The following is a 21,769-nucleotide window of genomic DNA, read 5'->3' as shown; positions in this document are numbered from 1 at the left end:
TGCATATTTATTTACAGGCAATGTAGAGTCAATGTGCCAATTATTCTACCTTTAATTTAAAATGTGCAAAGATGCAATGGTGAACAGCACAGTAAATTGACTTTAACACTATGTGGACAGTTTTTTCACAGGGATCTCAGGTTAATTACAAATGTTGACTGTGTTTCTAGTGTCATGTAAAGCATCCATGTCTGTAAAAAAATCTGTAAATATTCCCCCTCAAGTAATTATAGAGCTGAATGCTCATGTCAGATTTTTAGTCTGTGTATTGCATGTGAATTGATTGAAACGTAATTTAATCAAACCTATGTCCATCTCCAGATTTGAAGTAAATTAATCACATTCATTCGCCACGAGCCACTACTTTTTTCCTACAATCAAAAAGTAAACAGAAAAAAAGTAGACAAAAAGCAAACTGCGATAAAAACGTGACTTGAAAGTACAAAGTACTCGAGAGGGCCAAGCAGCATGGAGGCTGTTTGGGAAAGTGTGGGTGCTTTTGGTGCAAAGTTTGAATAGCGGGGCATAAATGGGTCAAAAGCAAGAAGTTTCTAAATATGATCGCCTGGATGTCATTCTCATTTAAACAAAGTGGTAAAGAACAACATTTGACACTACACTACAGTTATTTAATGCTTAAAGCAAACCTACATTTCAAGAAATGCTATATTTCTTTGTGTTCCTCTAAAGTCTGTAACAACAAGTAAAACACCGACTATTCTTATCCCGTCTGAATGCACACAAAAAACTTGAAATTTTACAGACGCCCCTGGGTAAAACTGATCCTTTGCAAATAGGGCTTGTGTGTCTACAACAGTGCAAAATAATGATACAAACAATTCATATTTTGGCACACACTTTCAGTAATCGGTGAGCAATACTCTGTAAATGTCCATTTTTCTACAAAATATGAAACCGTTTTTATCCACTCACCTAAACATTCATTTTCTATTTCTTTTTGGCTCTTTGAAAATAACTCACTTAAACCTGTTCCTTGACAAGCGCATTACTGTCTCACACATAAGTTATAATTAGAGTGGATTTAATGCCTTGTGTCATAGGATTACACATACGCACTACATGGCATCAAAAGCACTCCTAAATCACAGAGGATACACCATTGATTAACCATAGAGACTGTGAACCACATCATGTGGACTGGGGCTCTAAATCCATGCTCAATCAATAGCACCACTTCCTACACATCAAGGGATTATTGACAGAAATTACTACCGTCTGTAATTGGTGACTTCCAGTGCGTCCAATGATTTCTGGCCCACTTCTCTCCATATGCTTCTCCTCGCGAGTAACAAAATGTGCTTCCAAGGATGCGCTCATGATAATCACCTGCTTCGGCGCTGCAATATTTTGGCACATAACCATCATCATAGCCAAGGCAATAACAGGATATTTGGGATGTTTAATATGGCAGATGCCCTTCATTCAAGGTTGAACTTTGAGTCTTCATGGAAAAGATGGTCCATGATGCAGAAGGAGCCATTTTGAGTGGTCCCTTTGGCTGAGATAATAACTTCATCATAATTAGCTGGTGGAGCTCGGGAGTGCTGGATTGTGGGTAGCACTGGGATCTGGGCTGATTTATTGCTTGATTTAATTACGTATCAAAATTCAATTAGACGCGCTTTCAACCAAATTCAAAGTGAGTTTTTGTCAAGCTGTCCCCTGGAATGAGACGTCTGTTGAAGGACATCCTTCATAATGTGGTGACATCCAAGTTAATGATTCGCACTCGCTCAAAATCATATGCTTCAGAAGAAAGAAGGGGGTGAGACGATTTGTAAGCATTTTAATAGGGCGAATTATCATTGCATCATCATCTATGTTTTGCGTCAGTTCTTAAATGAGATCAAACCTAATAGAAAAGCAAAGTTGAACTAAAATATCTCATTGTTATCTCTATTGTCTAGGTCTTCATCTGTTCTTAATGTATTTTTTATTGAGTAGTATGGATGATAACTTGTTTAATCGGATTTAGAATTTTAAATACTGGCAAATTTTATTTTCAACCTTGAAAAAACGTTTGATTTATTCACTTATTTTTCTATTTTGTTTGTCAGTTGCTGAATTTTCATCAAGTTTTCATTGAGTTGATTTGAAACATTCAATGCATAATGTGATAATGGCAGAGGAAAATTTCACAGCAAAGTTTCAAGATGCAAAGTTTCAGTTTCTAATATCTTGTTGCTAAATTCACTGCAATTTTACACTCTTAAACTGTTGAATTTGGTGGTTTGAAAATCTATGCATTAAATATTCAATTCATTTTTTTCTATTCGAAAAACGCAAAGAAAACTTATACTGCAACATTTTGTAGCCGATATTTTCTTTCTAAGTTAGAAATTCGCCATTATTGAAAAAAAAAATATATCTTATACAAAGTTGCCATGCATTATTGGCTGGATGCTTGTGCTAAAAAGGTTATATCAGTAACTACGGTTTCAAATTCCACAAGTTGCTAGAAATACAAAACCTAGAAGTGTTTTATTTGTCTCCAGGAGCTCTGCACAAACCAGTAAAGTAAAGTGAAGTACTGGTCATTTCTTGAGACAATGACATATTATCTACCCAGGAACACACTTAAAAAACAGGACACACTTGTCATGAAGAGTACACCTGCCCTAAGAAGCATTTTGTATTTATCAAAGTACAAAATGTCTAACATCAACTCTTAGGGGTCAGACAGAGCAATTTTACTACTCTCAGAAATAAAGTCCAAAGCTACAAAGCTTGTAAAGAGGCTCTGATGGCACATTCTCATCAAACATATTATTATGAGCCAAATGAGTAAACAAAATTAAAAGTTCATTTGCATTGATTTATACCATGTCTGTATTTGATAAAAAGTATTATATTTATGTTTGCTTTGGTAAATTGTGGCAGAATAATGATGTATATAGGATTGTACACCACACAAGTACAAGACAATACAATACTAAGATGACCTATTCCATTTGCCTGAGATCCCGTCTCAAACCAAACTCAAACAGAACCGTGCAATCAGATCTGTTCATGCCAGTGACACATGTGAAACAAATCATCTATTTCAAACAAAATCAAACTTCTCTCACCTCAGATCTACAGAGTTTTGTGCTTTGATGATTTATTCTGGCAAAATCTGCAATATGTTTCATCCTCCTATTTCCTCCCGTATGAAGCTTTATTTGTTTTGAGAGAGATTTTGGACTTTGGAAGCTGGAAGCCATAAGACAGAAACTCTAACAATATATTCAATACATGATGACACTTGTACAAAGTATTGTTTTTTACGTTTGACTACTTTTACCTGGGTTACACTAATATGTTTCTAAGAGAGCTGATGTTTGTTGAGGTTGAGGATATAAGTGGTGGTCTGGCTGCTGTCATATAAAGCTGATTAGCCCCATGTTGCATCATCAGTATGTATTAGGATTCATCCACTTGACAGTCATTCATTGTAACAGTGATGGTCACACAGTATGACTTGTAAATGAGCTGGAGCTGGTGCTAACACACGACCAGCTGTTAGTGGTTTATCAGAGCACACACTGAACCTGTCTGCAGCCGCTCTCATGTACTCACAGGAAGAAGTGAACACCACAAGGAAACACGATAAAGGGAGATACCTTCTACCATCCATGTGCAAATGTTTATTTCACCTGTGAGAGAATATGTATCATTTACACATAACAGAATAGTCTGCAAAACATTGAATTACAATAATCTGGTGGCGTTTACACAATTGCTGACTCATTAAGTAGTGACTTTTATTTTGGGTAAAACATAAAAAGAACAATTGCAGATTGCAGTGTAGTCAAGGCCAGCCGTGTGCTAAAATGAAGTCTACTGAACTTTTAGGTTTTTTTTACAACACAGAGCACTTCTAGATGACCATAGATGTGAGGTGAACGTTTTTAGATCTCAAGGAGGGGAAGGAACGTGCAAATGCAACTAGGGATGGGACGATTGTTAATACCCATAAAATGTAGACTGTAAGCAATTTTAACAATTAATGTCCTATTATTTTTACTATGATTAGAAATAAAATAACTTTTTAATATTGCCTAACACAAGCAAACAAAATGACAGCAACATTTTGGACGTAGGTTTTCATAATATTTTAGGGAGTGTCTGCAGAGCCGCGGCTCCTGAAACTGCCATGTTATTTGACCGCGGTTTAGCGCCGTTTTAGACCGCGCCGGGTTAAGGTTAGGGTTAGGGTTAGGGTTAGGGTTAAGGTTAAGGTTAAGGTTAGGGTTAGCCATGAGGCTATAACGGGCTATAAGGGAAATGCCGCGGTCCCTGAATCTGCGCGGCCATTTAACTGCGCCGCGGTTCTCCAGCCACGGCCAATATTTGAATGTAAACGTTTTTTCATGTTTAACATGTTTTGGCCTGAAAACAACCGCATTATAGCCATTAGCAACCAGCTGCTTAGCCTCCGTCATGCCTCTCTTGATATTTGAATATTTATAAAACCCTATGATGAATGAGAAGTGGGCGGGACTGTTGAGCTCTATAAGCGCACCACACCTGTCCATACATTATATTCATATTTGTCCAGCGCTGGAGTCCGTCTGAGAGTAAACCCTCTGCATACAGAAGGGAACTATCAGTGTCTGCTTAATTCTCTATTATCAGTGAGGCCACAGCTGCAGACATCCTTTGACCACTGCTCCACGGATGAAATATTAACCGTCAACACACTCAATATTCAGGAACAGACACGAGTTCTTCTACTACCATCTCCGGTGAGACCCGTGCCAAGTTCATGAATATTTTCTCAGGTAATCCATATGAATGTGAAAGCCAAGCAACAGGATTACTGCCTTGCAAATGCTTGTGTAGCTCTTTCTGTGCCCTGTCCTACAGTCCACAATGATATTTCATTCCCAGGTTAATTTAGCCACAACCTTCTCACAAGGTGCATTAAAAAGAAGGGATTGCCTGTTTTACAATTCAGCATGACTGCTTCTGATCTGCTTTCAGAATCTGTGGAGAGAAATCGCATTATGACAATACTGCTGGAGCAGACTTTAGTCGCTCGGTTGTTCGATGGTGTTTTAGTCGAACAAAATTTGTTTTAGTTAATTCATTATTTTATTTTGAAAGATATATATGGGACAAAAGCAACATAAAGGAAAAGAGGCATTCACTGCACATTCACTTCAAAACTGATACTAAACCAAGACTAAACCTGAAGCTAAACCTGGATTTGATGAGGACTAAACAAGAACTAGAACTGGACCAAACCAAGTCCACATCAGGAATAACATTGGCAAATTTTAGGACCATAGAACGCCAAGTGTGAATGCTAATATTAATTTTAACACATAAATAGACTATAAATAGTTTTGTGGGTACGATTTGGGTCGGATACATGTTTAGACCATAGAGTTTTTGAGAGCTTGCCAGTTTCTTTGGTCGTTTAGTTTTATATTTACTTTTGTTTTAATACTAAATGCAAAAAAAGTTTGAATTGTATTCTGTTGTTGCTCATGACGTCTCCCGCCTGAATCGTCTTGTCTCCTAATGGCTGTCATCTGTCAGCGTGGATTAACCTTGATACTTGACGCCTGACAAAGTAGCCTATTTGGTTTGTGTCTTTCTCAAATATCTTTGTGTCAGTTTCCTTGGCAGCTCAGTCATTTAAAATTACACTATTGATGCGACTGTAAAATACTGTGAGGCTGTCTGTCTGCACCCACCGGGGTCCATCACCATCACCAAAACAAACTTGGCCTCACTGCCAGGGTAATTTCAGCCCTGCCTCCCCACCGCTGAGTGTGCTAGTAATATTAATATCTTTGTAGAAGGCAAATGTATGCTACAAGAGGCCTGTCCCGTGTGCTTTTTTGTTCCAAACCTCTTGCTGTTTCTCTGGCCACAGCCAAGTTCATTAACATATGTTCTCGTGGTGCACTGGAGCTATTCTGCAATGGTAAATGCCTTTTTACAGCAAGAGCAGCGCCATAGTTCCTCCACTGACTATCCATAAGTAGTAAAACAGCAGCCATATCTGCCCACTCGGAGAGCTGGGGATGTGTCTCACGTGATGGGGGGTCCTTAACATTTAGTCAGAAGCACCGCACTAACAAATTGATATTCCGCCCACTCTCCGTAATGGCGGGTGGTAATAAGGACAAATAAAGGGAATATTGCTGCTGCACGCTAGGCATAGAGTGTAATAAGGTCATCGACTGGATATGTGTTTTCTTGGGCTTGCGTATTTATGCCTCTTTAGCATGCAGAGTCAAATTCTCACAGTATGACTTACATCTCCAAAGACTACACCACTGTGAAATATGCAAAGGCACACAGTCAGAACATGTCTCAAGCATCGCAAGAGCTGCCGACTAAAGAGTAGGAACACATGAAATCATCGCTTAAGTTTCCAGTGGAATTTATCTGGTTGAGTTTATCTCACTCTTTACCAGCATCTACAATATGTCACAATGAAGAAAATACATATTGCGTACCATTGTGCAAAGAAACAGTGCTGCTATATGTGGTAATATTAGGTTGTAATGTATACAGAAAATAAGGACGTTTATGCAGAGAGACACCACGTAATACAGTAACATTTCTTATGAAGTAATACGCTTGAAAATAATTTGCAATATTACCATTGCTTCCAGATAGAATACTTGATAATGATTTACAAATTGTGTTGATTAGCTCCCGTGACAAAACAGTGAGTGCTAAAAATGTCAATGGAAGGAAAACACGGTGTGTGTATCAGATAGTTGTATCTTCATTTAAAATTCATTTTGCTAATTGTTGCCTGAATGTTTTTTTCATTTAGCAACAAGTGAAATGATTGGGATCAGCCAATGAGATAATTTGAGTCCCTGTTTTATTGAGTGAGTATTTGCGTGTTTCAGTTTCCACATTTTAACCAGTCAAAAAATGTCATATCTTGTGTTAAATTGTTAATATCTATATGACAACAGCCCTCATTCCTCAGTATTCTGAAACATATGGGTATGATGCCATTTTTAGGACAGTTGACCATTTAAAAGCTGTGTTTAATTTTTCATCACTTCGAAACCCATTTAATAATCTGAGGTTTTGCAATCAGAAACATGGCTTATACATAATATTGTGCATTTATTCAATTACAGGTCAAAATACATTGAAGAACGTTAATTTTTACTGTGAGCGTTGGTCGCCTTGGCACAGATCTGACCTGTAACTTGGCCTAGTGGTGTCACCTGCTTGTCTCCATGGAGATGTAAACGTTAAATGCCATATTGTTGAACTTTCCAGGCAAAGCAAAGTGGCAGGCCTTTAAGTCACTAGAGGCTACGTCCTCAGATGGTGAATGAGAATATATAAATAAATCGCTAAATACAGCTAGCTGCTGGAGAAACTGTGGCTAACAAGTGGCCCACCCTCACCCTGTGTTTTGAGACACACTCCTGTTGCTCAGAAATGTCAGACTGAGAGCAACAAAGTGCCGCAATCTGCTTTGCACTTGACTTCAGAACTATTTATTTGGGCTTCAAAACTCCTTCCAGTCACACGATAAATGGATACCTTTGGAGCATATATTGGCAGCTGAAAAGGCCATTACGAAAAAAAAGTATGCCGTAAACTACACCAGCAATCAAGGTCTGAACCGACATCATAATTGTCATTTGAAAAAACTGTAAAATCACATTCAGATTCAATTTGAAAATTTACAAATGTAAATATTTAGACACAATGGGATGACTGCTGTAGAACATGTTTAAGACTATGTGAAAACATGTATATGCTCTCTCTCTCTGTCTTGTTTCAGTTCTGGGTTATTTTATGTTAAATAAAAAAATAAAAGAATAACGTATTATAATAATTCATAATTTCTTCGAGCACATGCATTTTTGGGTGATCACAGGACACTGGGATCCTCGTGAGAAACCACTGTAATATGACATGAATTTTAAGTCATGTCATCATCTACTCATAATAAGGTAGAGATAAACCCAGAAGACAATTTGGGGTACGTGCCAATGTGCCTCTGTCAGTAAAAGCCAGTGGCAGTCATGACTTATTCAGGATTCGGCTCTAATAATATATCCATCCTGAAGACACATTTGCAGAGCACTGATATGAAGCAATTGTGAACATAGCTTCAGAATACATCTGTCCAGAGCTCTGATTTATAATGGGAGGAGAAAGAACAGGCAAAGATAGAGACTCTTTGAAAATATATAAACTAAAACTTCAAAATCTAATCCAACGTCTGTAGTAGAGGCAAAAGTAAAGTGGTACATACTGTAATTTTAATGGAAGAATTGAAAATATGAAAAACTTTAAGTAAAACCACTCAGATACAAGTGTGATATCAGCGCCTGGTTTAAGACATTAACTATTGTGCTTTGCTTTGTTTGTTTATAGGAAATTATGCCTAGCATCTTGAAGAAGGCAAAAACATATTTTTTTAGGTTTTACTTGACGAATATAAATACTGAAATGTTGAGCCAAAATGTTTTTTTCATTTAATCTCCAGATATACTTTCTGTGAAGCTCAAATACAATGAAAATGTGATATTTTCCCTATTTTGTTGTAGAACATTAACCAACATCTCTACCCTGAAAATTTGAAATCGTAGCTAATTATTCATTATAAAGACTCAAACTCATTATTATTTAGATGTGAGTCAATCATTGAAAGTGTATGAATGAATGTTGCACATCCAGACATACAGTAGCATTTTATATTTCTATAGTTAAATCAGGAGGGATTTTATTTTTCTAAGATTTGGTGTGGCCCGTGGGCTTTATTAGACAGGAGAGGACAGGGTGAGATGGGGAATGAGAGAGAGGGGAAGACATATGGTAAAGTTGAGATTCAAACTCTAACCACTCGACTGGGCAGCAGGAATCAGGAGGAATTATACTTCACGTATGAATCTAATTATTAAAGGTGGTATGGACGATTTTTTTCCAGCAAATTTTTTATCATATTTCCTCGTGGCGTGGATAAATCATTTGTCCTGCCACGTATCAATCATAAAACGCACCTACCGCTCACCTGCAGCCGCGTGCGGTTCCTTTTCACGTTTCTGCGTGCCTAAGCGCATTGATCCATCATAATATAGTTCTCTCAGTGTACGGGGCAAAATGAAGACGGAGAAAGACAGTTCGAGCTGACGCAGAAGTGGACAGAAATCTACGGGAGACGAGCGATGCGATGCGCTCCGTTGCGCTGATAAACAAACGCACGTGTGTGTTGTATCAGTCCGCACGGGGGAGTGCGCATGCGCACTTCCTCCTGCGTTCTCAAATCGCCGAAAAATCGTCCATACCGCCTTTAACATATTTTCAAAGTGAATTTTAAGTGTGTGATGAATGCTTTATCGGTGAATTAATACAATTGACAGATCACCTCGGGACACAATGCCGTTTGTCTGTATCGCACAGAGCGGATTGCACCACTATCCAGCTAATGAACCCTCTAAGGCTTTGCTGAAGTCATTAAACATGGAAACTAAGTATAATCTTCTAATGACACCCAATTACATCAAAATAACCTGACCACACAAATCGAACACCGTGAAGGAATCTTACAGGTCATTACATCACATCGAGAGGAACACGCTCAGCGGCAAAATACTGGCATTTGTGATAAGAATGCAAGTGTAGTGTGTGTGGGAATTTAACCTGCTTTTAACCTGGGAAAAGAGGCACAATGGCCTTAAAGCAGGTGAATATCAATTAATGTATTCCATAATCAACAATAATAAGGTAATTTATGTGCAAAGACAGCCACAATTACACATTTTGGAGCAGTTCAATTAAAAAAGATAAAATGAATGTATCTAATCAAATGTCTTGTTGTTGTTGTTGGTGTTATTATTATTATTATTAATAACAATAATAACACCAGGGTTCACATTTTTAATCAAGAGATTAAAATAATAGTTCACTGCAGTGATTATCTGTTGTGATCTGAATGTCCAAAAAGGCTCCAAAAATACAAACTACAATGTTGTGCCCAGCTGTTTGAAAAGTAATAAAAATATCAAAGCACTTTTCTTTCTCTTTGCTGACATCATATTTGAATCACGATAGAGAAAAGAAACAGGACAAGCCTTCGTTGTGTCCTGTCAGTAACAGCTAAAGAGATGTGTGAATAATTCCCTGAGCTGTGGGTGCCTGACCCTGCAGAAGGTGATGGTAAACATCCAGGTCAACTAGAGGGTAATGGCACATGAGAAGCACGGTGAGGCGCCGCAGCAATCATGTGGCTTTATTCAAGAATTATTCAAAGGCTTTTGTTTTTTTCTCCCCCCCTCGAAATGGTGTGAGTGTGTATTTTATACATTAGGAGTGTTGGGGATATTTGCAGACTAAAGTCTATTTTGATAAATTGCTTGGACACTAAACATTTCAGTTTTGGGTTGTTATTTCGATGGTCAGGACTGCAAAGCCCACAGCGGAGCAGCCTGCCTGCTGCAGTCTGGGACTCACAATGACTTCCTGTTAATGGGACGAGATGGAGCGCCGGGAGAATCCGCCCTGAGCGGAAATTTCCACATGGATATGGCCTTTGGCACTGGGGTACCTGCCCTCAGCCATCTGCACTGATTTGACAAATGATTCTATATCAAAGGCCTCTGCACTGATTTAGGTGGTAATTGATTGGAAGTGAGTCTCTCAAATCCCTGATTGGTTTAGAGAGATGCAGGCGAGATTTTCTGTGCAAGTCAATGTGAAGGACAGCCACAAAGAAGAGAATATGAGACGCGAGAGAGAGAGAGAGAGAGAGAGAGAGAGAGAGAGAGAGAGAGAGAGAGAGAGCGAGAGAGAGAGCGAGAGAGCGAGAGAGAGAGAGAGAGAGAGAGAGAGAGAGAGAGAGAGAGAGAGAGAGAGAGAGAGAGAGAGAGAGAGAGAGAGAGAGAGAGAGAGAGAGAGAGAAAAGAGCACACTAAAGAAATAAAAATTACATTTGTAAGCAGGGCCTTCTTTACACACACTATGCAAATTATATTTTTATGAAAACACGTTGTGGTCGCTGTCTCTCACAGTCTTCTTCCACTGTAACTGATGGAATATCCAATTTGTTAGTGTGTCCATGAAGATTGGATTTCACAATTCAGAAAAAGAATTTGTTACAAAATGGAACATTATTGATTTGTTCCACATGGAGGTGTGGTTTCATTCTGATAGATGAGCCGGCCAGTTGTGTGTGGGGGAGCATGCATTATATATTCATTCATCAATTCCCTCTGAATTTTTGATGCGATTAACCCTTGTTGTGGAAATGGTGTGACAAGGGAGATAAGGTGGTACATGGAGGTCAGTCTGTGTGCAGATGCCCTGGAGGATTAGCAGAGCCATAAAGCAGCAGAAGAGTGACTGACAGAACATGACATCAATAACAGATGATAGAAAATGGGGCAATGTTTAAATATGAATCAGAACTAATGTTAATTAATGATTACATAGCACTTAAAGATTCTGATTTATATTTTTGATATTTCACATTCATATCCAATGCATCCTGAGTCCGGCTTTTAGTGACACACTGTGCACTGATGGAGCGTTTCAATCCCATGCTGACTGAATGCATAATAAGTTAGATACATGGTTGACTTAATCATGTGCAGTACTGTCATTCATATGCAGTACTGTCATATTCATATACAATACTGTCATATTCATGTGCAATACTCTGACATAATGTAAATCATATTGGTGCAATATTCTCCGTCCATATAACTGCTGTAAATAAGAGTATTACTATTGCTACTATTTTATTTTTATTTTTATTATAAACTTTTTATTAAGAATATAAGAGTTTTTATAAGAGCTTTTCTATGAAGAGTGTTTTTTTTTTTTTTAAGTTTTCTACAAGTTATCTCTTCTTTAACTTCTCTATCTACTCTGTGTTGCAACAGTGAAATTTCCCCATTGTGTGGACAAATAAAGGCTTATCTTATCTTATCTTACACAAGTGTTCAACTCAACATTTTGAGAAGGGTTAGGGTTAGAACCTTTCAACATTCATATTTAAAATGGTTTAAAATTGTTAATCACTATGGTAACATTACACTGCGGGCTGCTCTGCTGCTTACCTTTTGCCATTTGACACAGACATGTGCTGCTTTCTAGTGACAGATGCTGCACAGGCCTAGTCCCACAGGTCACAAATGACCTTTTGGACTGTCTTTTTCAAGTCACAAAGCATTATTTGTTTGACGATGGCCAGGATGCTACCGCGAGCGGCCTGATGGTGCCCTGGGTTGTTGCTGCCTGTCTTCTGAGATCACATTTACCTCTGTTGAATGGTGTGGGGGTGTGCACAGCATGTTGACTGGAAGGACGTGACTGGGAAATCGGTGTTCAGAGTGCTGTCTACCATCTACTGTTGCCTTTTACTATGAAAGGCATGTCTGGCCTCTTGTTTGGATTCCAAGGAGATTTCTTTATAATACAGAATTAATCATCATCAAGTTGTGCTTAATATGTGGTCCGTAGTGTGATTAAAATGCATATTTTAAGCATTTTATCAGTGGTTTAACATTTGCATACAAGTCTATCTTCGTGAGTTAAAGTGGCTTGCTTCTGTAGTCTGTTCATTAGTCTACTAAATCATTGTTAGGTGGCATTTCACAGGAGAGACCTAAATGGAATTTGGTGAATTCAGTAGTTAGTAAATTGAAAGATGGCATGGTGCAGGCTACAGAGCAGGCACACACTGTCAGAGGTGCGTGATCCCCACCCCCATCCCCTGGCCCCTCCATCTGTCACCTAACAAGATTGCACTGTTTACACTGAAGCGTGCATATATTTATGCATGGCATATCCTCATTCCAACACACGTTCATCTGTCGGCGAGCGGCTGCAGAGGAACGGCAAAGTGCAATATACTTCAAGATGAGTGACTGTAAAACTTCGAAATCGAGTTATAGGTTATATTTATAGCTTTAAAAAAAAATAAAAAATGACAATTGACTTTATTTTGTGTCCCCCAATTTATTGATTCATTGTTTTCCTTAATATCTCTTGCATATGTGTTTGTTCATCACCTGGCGTCTCACTATTCCTTCCATACCTATTCCACTTGAATGAGAAAGTGTTATTCAAGCTGTGGTTTCTCAAGGAAAAACTGACACTCTTTTGCGTTGCCTGAAGCTTGGTGTCAGAAATATGATCTGGCCTCACCTCCTACCCTTCCTTCTGCCCTGTGATAATGCTTTGAGGTGAGCCCACTCATCAATTATTCACACAATACAACATTTTCACTCTTTATCTCCAACGCTGGGAAAGGACTATTTAAGAAAAATAGAAAAGAAAATACTGCCTGGGAAGAGTGAGGGGGAAGAGGCCAGAATTTGGCATTGGACAGACAATCTTCTTCGTGTGAGTTATAATTGTAGTTTAACAATGTGCAGAGTGCTGGGATTTTCAATAATGTGCTGTATATGGCCTTTAGAATGGGATCGCTATGGGAACCAGAGCCCCCATATGACCCTGCAGTGCCCACCCACTCGGACAGCCGTTAATCATCTTCGCTCAGATCCTGGCACTGCAAAATTTGGCCAATGTGTCAAGAAGCAATTATATATACTTAGAGCTTGGGTAGGCTCTCCTCTCCTCCCACCCTGCTCCGTCCTCTGCACTCTCATTCTCACACTCTTAATATAATCACAGAGCAGTTTGAAAGCCCAATCCATCTGAGGAGGTGCGCACCACGCAGATGGAGGGTTGGGTGAAACGACAGCCCATACATATCCCATTCTTATTATCACAATATCCTTTTAAACCATTTTCTGTCATTGACTTATTGTACCAGCCAACTGAATTTGCTGTCATAACTGAAGCAAAAATGGGTTATAGTAATAATATTACTAGGAAAAACGTATTTCCGGTAACAATCATAATATGATTGTTACCGGAAATAAGTTTTTCCTTCATTAGATACAGAGCTGGAGTTGTGTTTGTGGTTGTATTTGTTGTGTTTTTTTTATCTCTTTAAACTCTGAAAACTCTTACATATTTTTCTTTGTCCGCTCCAACTCCAGGAAAGCCTCTAAATATTCTCTTACTTTTACTGTCACATATGTTGTTTGTACTTTTTATAGTGTAGATCAGGGGTGTCCAAACTTTTTTTCATCAAGGGCCGCATTTTGAAACTTAAACGGGGCAGAGGGCCACAAACAACGTGACAATGTCGAATTTGTTGAATGACAAAGTGAATCATTCGACGTAATTGCGATGAGCCTCCACACCTTTAATTATACCTAGAACATTAATATTAGGTTGGTGTAACATCAATATGCCTGAATTTTCCCAATTTCACAGTAAAAAGTACTACTTTTTGTTGTTTGGGCCGACATAGCAGGAAGACGGAGGGCCAACAGAAATTGGTCTGAGGGCCGCTTTTGGCCCCCGGGCCCTAGTTTGGACATGCCTGGTGTAGATGTTTCACTCCAAAAAAAATCAATTCAACCATCTTTGCTATCTATAGTAAAATTGCTCCTTAAAAAAACATAAAAGAAGTGCACATGACAGGTTCTCAAGTTTGTCTTTATTATTACTTAGTTTGGAGAGAGGAAAATATTTATAATCCTACATCTGTTAAGTGGGCAGTATCTTAAATATAATCATGTTGGATCATGTGGAAATACACTCACCAACTGTCTAATTTGGCCTTTCAACTGATTTAGAAGATGAACAGTGGAAGAATTATTGTACATGTTTTCAGGGGTGTTACTTCTATACTTCTATAATAATACATTCATGAAGGTGACTGTAGTTGGTTTAGAATGGCACAAAAACCATCATTTTAATCATTATAGGGCTCAGTGTGAAGTTCTCCAAGCTAGTCTTCATCATGCCTGTGTACTTAATGACTCTCCTCTCTGTGGTTGTCTGAGTAATTGAGTAAATGTACAATGCCTGCACACATAATTACTTAAGCTCGTCCACTATATTTACAACACGTCTGCAGCACATGAACGCAGATGTGAGACGGCTAAAGGGAGATCAGGTTGCGATGCTAACAGCTCCGATGTGAACGATAGCATCCGCAAAGCCGCGGCGTTCCCCACATCACAAGTGTGTCAATGGAACAAGGGCAATTCGAGCAAACAGGAGAGAGATGCAAGGGAATATGTGTCCATAAATAAGACACAGGGAGCACAGAGGCTGCAGACACATAGGCTCACATAGGATTGGGTTATTTATACACCACGATTCTGAGGCTAAGATGTTTCAAATTGAAGATTTAAACCAAAAAAAAAAGTTTGAGCTGTGCAAATGCCACACCATGCACACCTTTACTTGTGTTTCATAATGTCTCAACTATTTTGCTTTTTTTGACGACTGGTATTGGGTAGCGCACAAATGCAATCCTCCAAGACCCACTTTTAGGCCTTGGTCCAGCTATTGAGAAGCTCTGGAACACTGCGTAGGTGGATTTCATCTGTCAATCACTGCAACCATCCATCAGTCTTTGGGCTTGTTTAGTTTTTCATTCTTTTATTTATCCTCCCCTATTTTGACAAACACTTTCTGCCTCCTAAATTCATCTCTTATATTTAAGTGTGCATTAGTGGTGGAGAGTGATGCGGGCTTTGAACGCTTGATGACAGCCTGTCAGACATGGGCCACTTTTTCCGAGGTCCTCTGCCTCTCGCTGCTGTGGCCGCTCATCCAGAAGAGGACACTGGCATTTTTGACACATTTTGTGCTAAGTGAACTGAACTAGTGTGATTTTCACTACATGACACATTATCGCATTTGCAAGAGGGCTGCACCAGGAGAAAGAGACGACACGGAAAGTTACTAAAGTCAGCGAGAGGAGATGACTTTGACTGCGAAAAGACAGGAATAATTAACAACTCATGAAGTAGCAATCAAGTCTCTAGAAATCAACTTGTTCTCATCTTTGTGGGGAAACTTGTAAAACCAGAAGTTGTAGAATGGTTACTATTAAACTAAGTATTTATTTTCTTTATTCCGTTTGACTCTAAACAATGTGTGTATGATTGATGGATACTTGTGTATACTTTTGGCCGCAGCAAAAATGGCAATAACAAATACAAATGGATGACAGAGACGAGCCGACAAGGACTGGTCTGAAAACCTTTTACATTTATCTTAAACATGGGGGACAGATTGGACAAGTACGAGTGTGCGATACAAGTGCGTCAGTAGAAAAGTGACTCAATGATGCAATTCAAGTGACGAAATGACGGTGCATCAGACTTTCTATTGTCTCAGTTCTAACGTCCAGAGCAGTTGAAACACAGACTGAAACGCTCACGGACGAAGCTCTATGCAGCTAAAAACATCATATTGTACATGATTATTACAAATACTTGGGCTTTTTATGTAGGCCTATTTTAATCGAGCAATAATACTCTCCAAATGGACCCAAGTTAAGCATTTCTCTCCTCTGTTTATAAAGGCACAGCATCAGACTAAACTTTGTTACAATCTGTACAAAGATTATAACAAATACTTGGAATGTACAAAGATTATAACAAATACTTGGGCTGTTTTATGTAGGCCTATTTTAATCGAGCAATAATTCACTCCAAATGGAGCCAAATTCAGCATTTCTCTCCTCTGTTTATAAAGGCACAGCATCAGACTAAACTGTGGTAATAACAAATAAAACATAGAAAATAAGAAGATTCCTGTCAGACTGAGATAGATTTCGAATCGGTATCAGACATAACAAACTATAAAAAATTGGATGCCAAAAAAAGCGTGATGTATCGGGATTTGGGGTTAGTTCAAAACGAATCGCATCGAGCTGCTTATCATATCAGACAAAGAGCTGAGATTCCAATCACTAGTACATATTCTTTGGGCTAATCTATCTCCTTTTTGTATTTGTCTTTCAATTTAAGGTATTTTTTCAGTTATTTTTTTTCAGTTTGTTTGTTTATATTTATAACAGAAAAAGAAGCAAACGGACAGTAAAAAGAACATTGAAATAAAGTACAACTTCTACTACCACTACTTCTTTAACTAACAGGGCCTATTTTATGACCAACATTGCTGCTGTAAGAACACTTGCTCTTACTGTTACCATTACTCTTTGTATATATATGTATATGTATGTGTATACCGGAAGTAGTTTTCCACACATATAAATAACTCACCATTTTTCTTCATAAAACATGCTTAAGTAAATAAACGTCAACTCCAGTTATAGTCCACCTCTGAAAATAACTACAGGACTAATGAGGAAATGAAATAGCTCAAATCAGTGCAATAACTCTCCATTGCGTTCGCTGTGTGCTTGTGTGGGGGGCTTACCTTATGAGGACAAATTGGGGGCGGCGAGTTGAAAGACTTGTCTGGTGTCTGGGCCGAGTTCTACAAGAGAAACACATTATCAGAGCGTGTTTTCAGCACAGAGAACTGGTTCACTGCAAATTACACTGACACAAACCCCAGCTCTTAGCCAGGCCAGGGCCCTTGGAATTACCACAACAACTCTATAAGATTTAAGCATCTTACGACAACAAGCATTTACCACCATTGCCCACTGATCTAAAGACTTATCTTATGCATCATGCAAATCACTGCTGTTGTTTGATTTCCTCAATTTAATCCTTCTTTGCAAAAGGATTTATCTGAACATACGCTTTCAGGTTGAATGCCTATCACATTTGTAACATGACAATACAAGATGACTTCTCTTTGACCTTATTTTGATAGTCCAAGAACTTGCGCTAAAGGACACTAGAAACTACTACTGATTCTACTACACCTGTCACACACAAACACACACACAAAAACAGCTTTAACTTGAATTAAGCTAAAGCAAATTTGGAACTTCCTTTATTCAGATACTGTTTTTGACGTAAGGGATAGTTTTTTTTTGTTTTTACTTTATTCATGATCCAGATCAAACAAATCCTTCTTTGAATTCTCTCTCCAAACACATGTTTTTAGGTTAAATGATAATCACACTGGTAATATATTCAATACAAGAAAGAGCCATTATTAAGCCGACGCAGTAAGGTGAGTCAACAAGGCGCCAACAGATGGTCCTGCTGCTCCCGTTTATGCAAAACCTGAATTATTTGCATATCTGCCCTATATAAAAAGACATACAAAAACGCTCTTTTACCCAACCTCACAGAAGTACAAACTCTGCATTGCATATACAGCACGTGGATGATCTGTGCCAAACGTTTTAAGACGCCTGCAAAGCCTCATGAGAAGGCAGTGTTGATTTTCAAACAGGTGCTTTCGGGTATGTGCTCAAATCCAATTAAGTGCCAGTGGTCCGTCTGATGTGCCGCGACACTATTAATGGTTGCCTTATGGTACTTTACCAGGACAGGCGCGGAGCTCTCCTGACACCCAGCATCTATTTTTCATGGGGAGAAGAATATTCCTCCGACCAGCCGAGGCAGGGAAAAGACACACACACAGCCGCAGACATTCGTTCTAACATAAACACCAAGCTTCATAAAATATACATGAATAAATGGGCCATGAAGGAGCAATGGAATTAGTGGGTAGATTTTTCCCTGAAGATTGAGGGGGCTTTGTGAGCATGATATCCTAATTGATGTGACAAATAAACATGGTGATACAGTTAGGGGGAAGAGGTGGAGATAGAGTCGGGAGGCGGAATTTCACATGAGGAAAAGTCATGTATGGCTTATGGCCATAATAATCGAAATGCTGTTGTTTTTCATTAAATAATGTATGCCAAACTACTACAACAGCAGGGTACACAGTTTCACTTATTCCTCAGGTCTTGAACTATTGTAAATTGCCTCTGTTACGACTCCTTTCCACCCAGAAAATGGTTTACATACATAAATAAAAAATATATGTTATTAAAATATGTATTCAGAATATAAACTTGTACCTGTAACTGTATTCTGTTGGTAAAATAGATACAGTTTTCCATTTCTAATTTGTGACATTCTCTTATGAACTTATAAATCAATGCATTACAAAATATTACATATTGTGAAATACTCTGATCAGACCAAGTAACGTAAAATGTAACAAATGCTGTAACATGTAACAAATATGTAACAAATGCTGTAATATGTAACAAATGCTGTAATACGTAACAAATGCTGTAATATGTAACAAATGCTGTAATATGTAACAAATATGTAACAAATGCTGTAATACGTAACAAATGCTGTAATATGTAACAAATGCTGTAATATGTAACAAATATGTAACAAATGCTGTAATATGTAACAAATGCTGTAATATGTAACAAATATGTAACAAATGCTGTAATATGTAACAAATATGTAACAAATGCTGTAATATGTAACAAATGCTGTAATATGTAACAAATATGTAACAAATGCTGTAATATGTAACAAATATGTAACAAATGCTGTAATATGTAACAAATATGTAACAAATGCTGTAATATGTAACAAATGCTGTAATATGTAACAAATATGTAACAAATGCTGTAATATGTAACAAATATGTAAAAAATGCTGTAATATGTAACAAATATGTAACAAATGCTGTAATATGTAGCAAATGCAGGTATTTAGTATTATGTAACTGTGGTTTATTCATTTTCAGTTTCTACAACAAAAACACAACAATCTTATCCTGTGTGAGTTCCTCAACCATCTTGATTCGGATGTTTAATCTACCACCAAATTCAAATGCATCTTTCAGAATGTCTAAAACACACTGATGCCATTTTGCAAAAAATGTATTTTCTTTTTGTAAAGAAAAGAGCAACTGTCATTTTTTAGCTCACCTTCACTCTGAAACATTTTGCATCAGCTCCACAAGCAATATTGACAGGGCTTGCAACAGAGAACCTAGGATTACACCACATATTGATGTTTTTGTCTTTTCCAAGTGCGCGCCTGGGTTATTGTAATTTGATGAGAGCCGGAGAGGACAGAGCTATGATATCCATCCAAATGTATTTTCTGATAACTGAAACATGAGGTTTGCTTGTCGGGTTTGGGGGAGACGTGCTGATTTAGCATAGATCCTTATCAGCTTTCTCTATCACAGGCATGGTTTTATCTGTGTTGTGTACGACAGCACGGTGAAAGACATCGGCCATCTTACTTTTCGATCCAACCTTTTTAACTTTAAGTGTGGACATGTCGGTTGACCAAAGAAGCTATGTTGAACTCAGAGGACAAAGTCTAGTGGCACATTTTAGTTGCTTTTTCCAAGTGGCACCATTGATTTGGTGAAGTGCAGTTCGAGGTACAGCTTTTACCAACACTGTTTGCCATCTCGACTTCACTAAAATATAGCTCTCTCACTAGGATTAAAGGAGCAATGTAGTTCAAGGATTATCAAACGCCTTTGATCATGTGACTGCAATGTTTTTGATCTGCGCCACAGAATATATTCTCTTTTTCTCTGGCTCTGTCTTTACAACTCTCTGTGGATGTACACTGCTGTTGTACTGAAAGAAACTCCAAACAGCTTCTGCAGTGAAAAGACCGGAACATATCTGTGCTAATGTGACTACAAACAGACTTGGAACGGCAGGTGATTTTAAGAAGAAACCGCGCTCACATGTTAAAATGACTATGAAAAAGAGAGTAACAACAGGATCCAGAAAACAGTCTAGATCCAATATACCCCAAACATTTCTCCAGGATTAAAAACTGGGTCAGCTAATTAAATAAAATAATAAATCTAAAATCTAAAAGCCAGTGTTCCGCGATTGCAAAAATAAATGTAGCTCACATAAATATATCAAAAATATTTTTTTTATTAACTAATGATGACAACAATAATTTTCTTCACACCTTTTGGCTTTAAGGTCTTATAGGGGGTCTTTTGGTATGTGTTTAATGTAAATAAGGTTGAGAAGATGATATATATCTGAAAGTTCAGGTTTGTGTTGCCGCTGCTCTCCTAAATGCACCTTGCTGCTGTTCATTAGCACTTTGTGAGCTTTGGGTGCTTCTGTGTGTGTTCCACTTCCTATATTGTTATTCCTTAGCCGAGGATTTGGACATGCAATTAAAGATAAATACAATACGGACGACAATTGTATCACAAAGCATATCTTTTCTCTGTGATGGCCAGACGGAAGCCCTGTAATTGTGTGCCAGAGCATCCGTGGCTCACATTTAGTCCCTGCACCAAAAAAACTGTGCTCCAGCTTCATTGTACAATCAGGCCCTATTAGTGTCAGAGCCAAGACAAAATGGCACATATCAAAACAATTTTTGGATGTGACTTCAAGTTGCACAACAATTTGATGTGAACAGTAATCTGAAGTCCAAAAATGATGAAGAATAGTTTCAGGCGAACTAAGCCCATCAAAAATGATCGAATATTGTTTTTAATAGGTAAAACCTACAAGGCTTTCAAACCCTCCTGATGCCACGTTAATAGATAGAGCATGTCAATCACATTAAAGACACATTAAACACATGAAACACACAGAGACAGGTTGACAAGTCATAAGCATGCTGCCTTCCATCTCGCTCACAGCCTGGCATGTGTATCTAGTCTTCCAAAGTGAGCTCGCAGCACCAATGTGCATATGCATACAGAACGATGCAGCTTCACAGACAAGTGCCTGAAGGAAGCTGCACATATAGCACAAGAGCTTTGAAATGGTGCCAGGGTGGGCCTCATTTGCAAAGCAATTCGACAACAAAAGTAAAAATACTTTACAACTTCAAACCAAATTTCAGTGATGCCAACTGGTACGGCTACACAATTTGTGGAGAGGATTCGAGAGGGAAATGTCAGTGTGCGCTCCTGACATGGCTTATTTGTAGACTTCGGCCTGCACCAGTGCAATGTCATGATTGCTTTGGCAGAGGAAAAG

The 21,769-nt window shown here is 38.3% G+C and overlaps 1 protein-coding gene across 1 annotated transcript in view; it reads right to left on the bottom strand.

Annotated features, from left to right (window-relative positions):
* The window catches only part of pcdh11 (protocadherin 11), a 156,105-nt gene that overhangs the window by 80,180 nt on the left and 54,156 nt on the right, over positions 1–21,769 (bottom strand). Inside the window, exon 4 of the mRNA XM_072437729.1 lies at positions 17,263–17,322. Coding sequence (XP_072293830.1) covers positions 17,263–17,322 — 60 coding nt within the window. The remainder of the gene's footprint in view (positions 1–17,262; positions 17,323–21,769) is intronic.

Source organism: Eucyclogobius newberryi, unplaced genomic scaffold (assembly GCF_026437365.1).
Source record: "Eucyclogobius newberryi isolate DKJ021-1_F unplaced genomic scaffold, fEucNew1.0.hap1 SCAF_11, whole genome shotgun sequence".
NCBI lineage: Eukaryota > Metazoa > Chordata > Actinopteri > Gobiiformes > Gobiidae > Eucyclogobius > Eucyclogobius newberryi.
The sequence above is the reverse complement of the archived record's forward strand: the minus strand, read 5'-3'. Positions and strand labels throughout refer to the sequence as shown.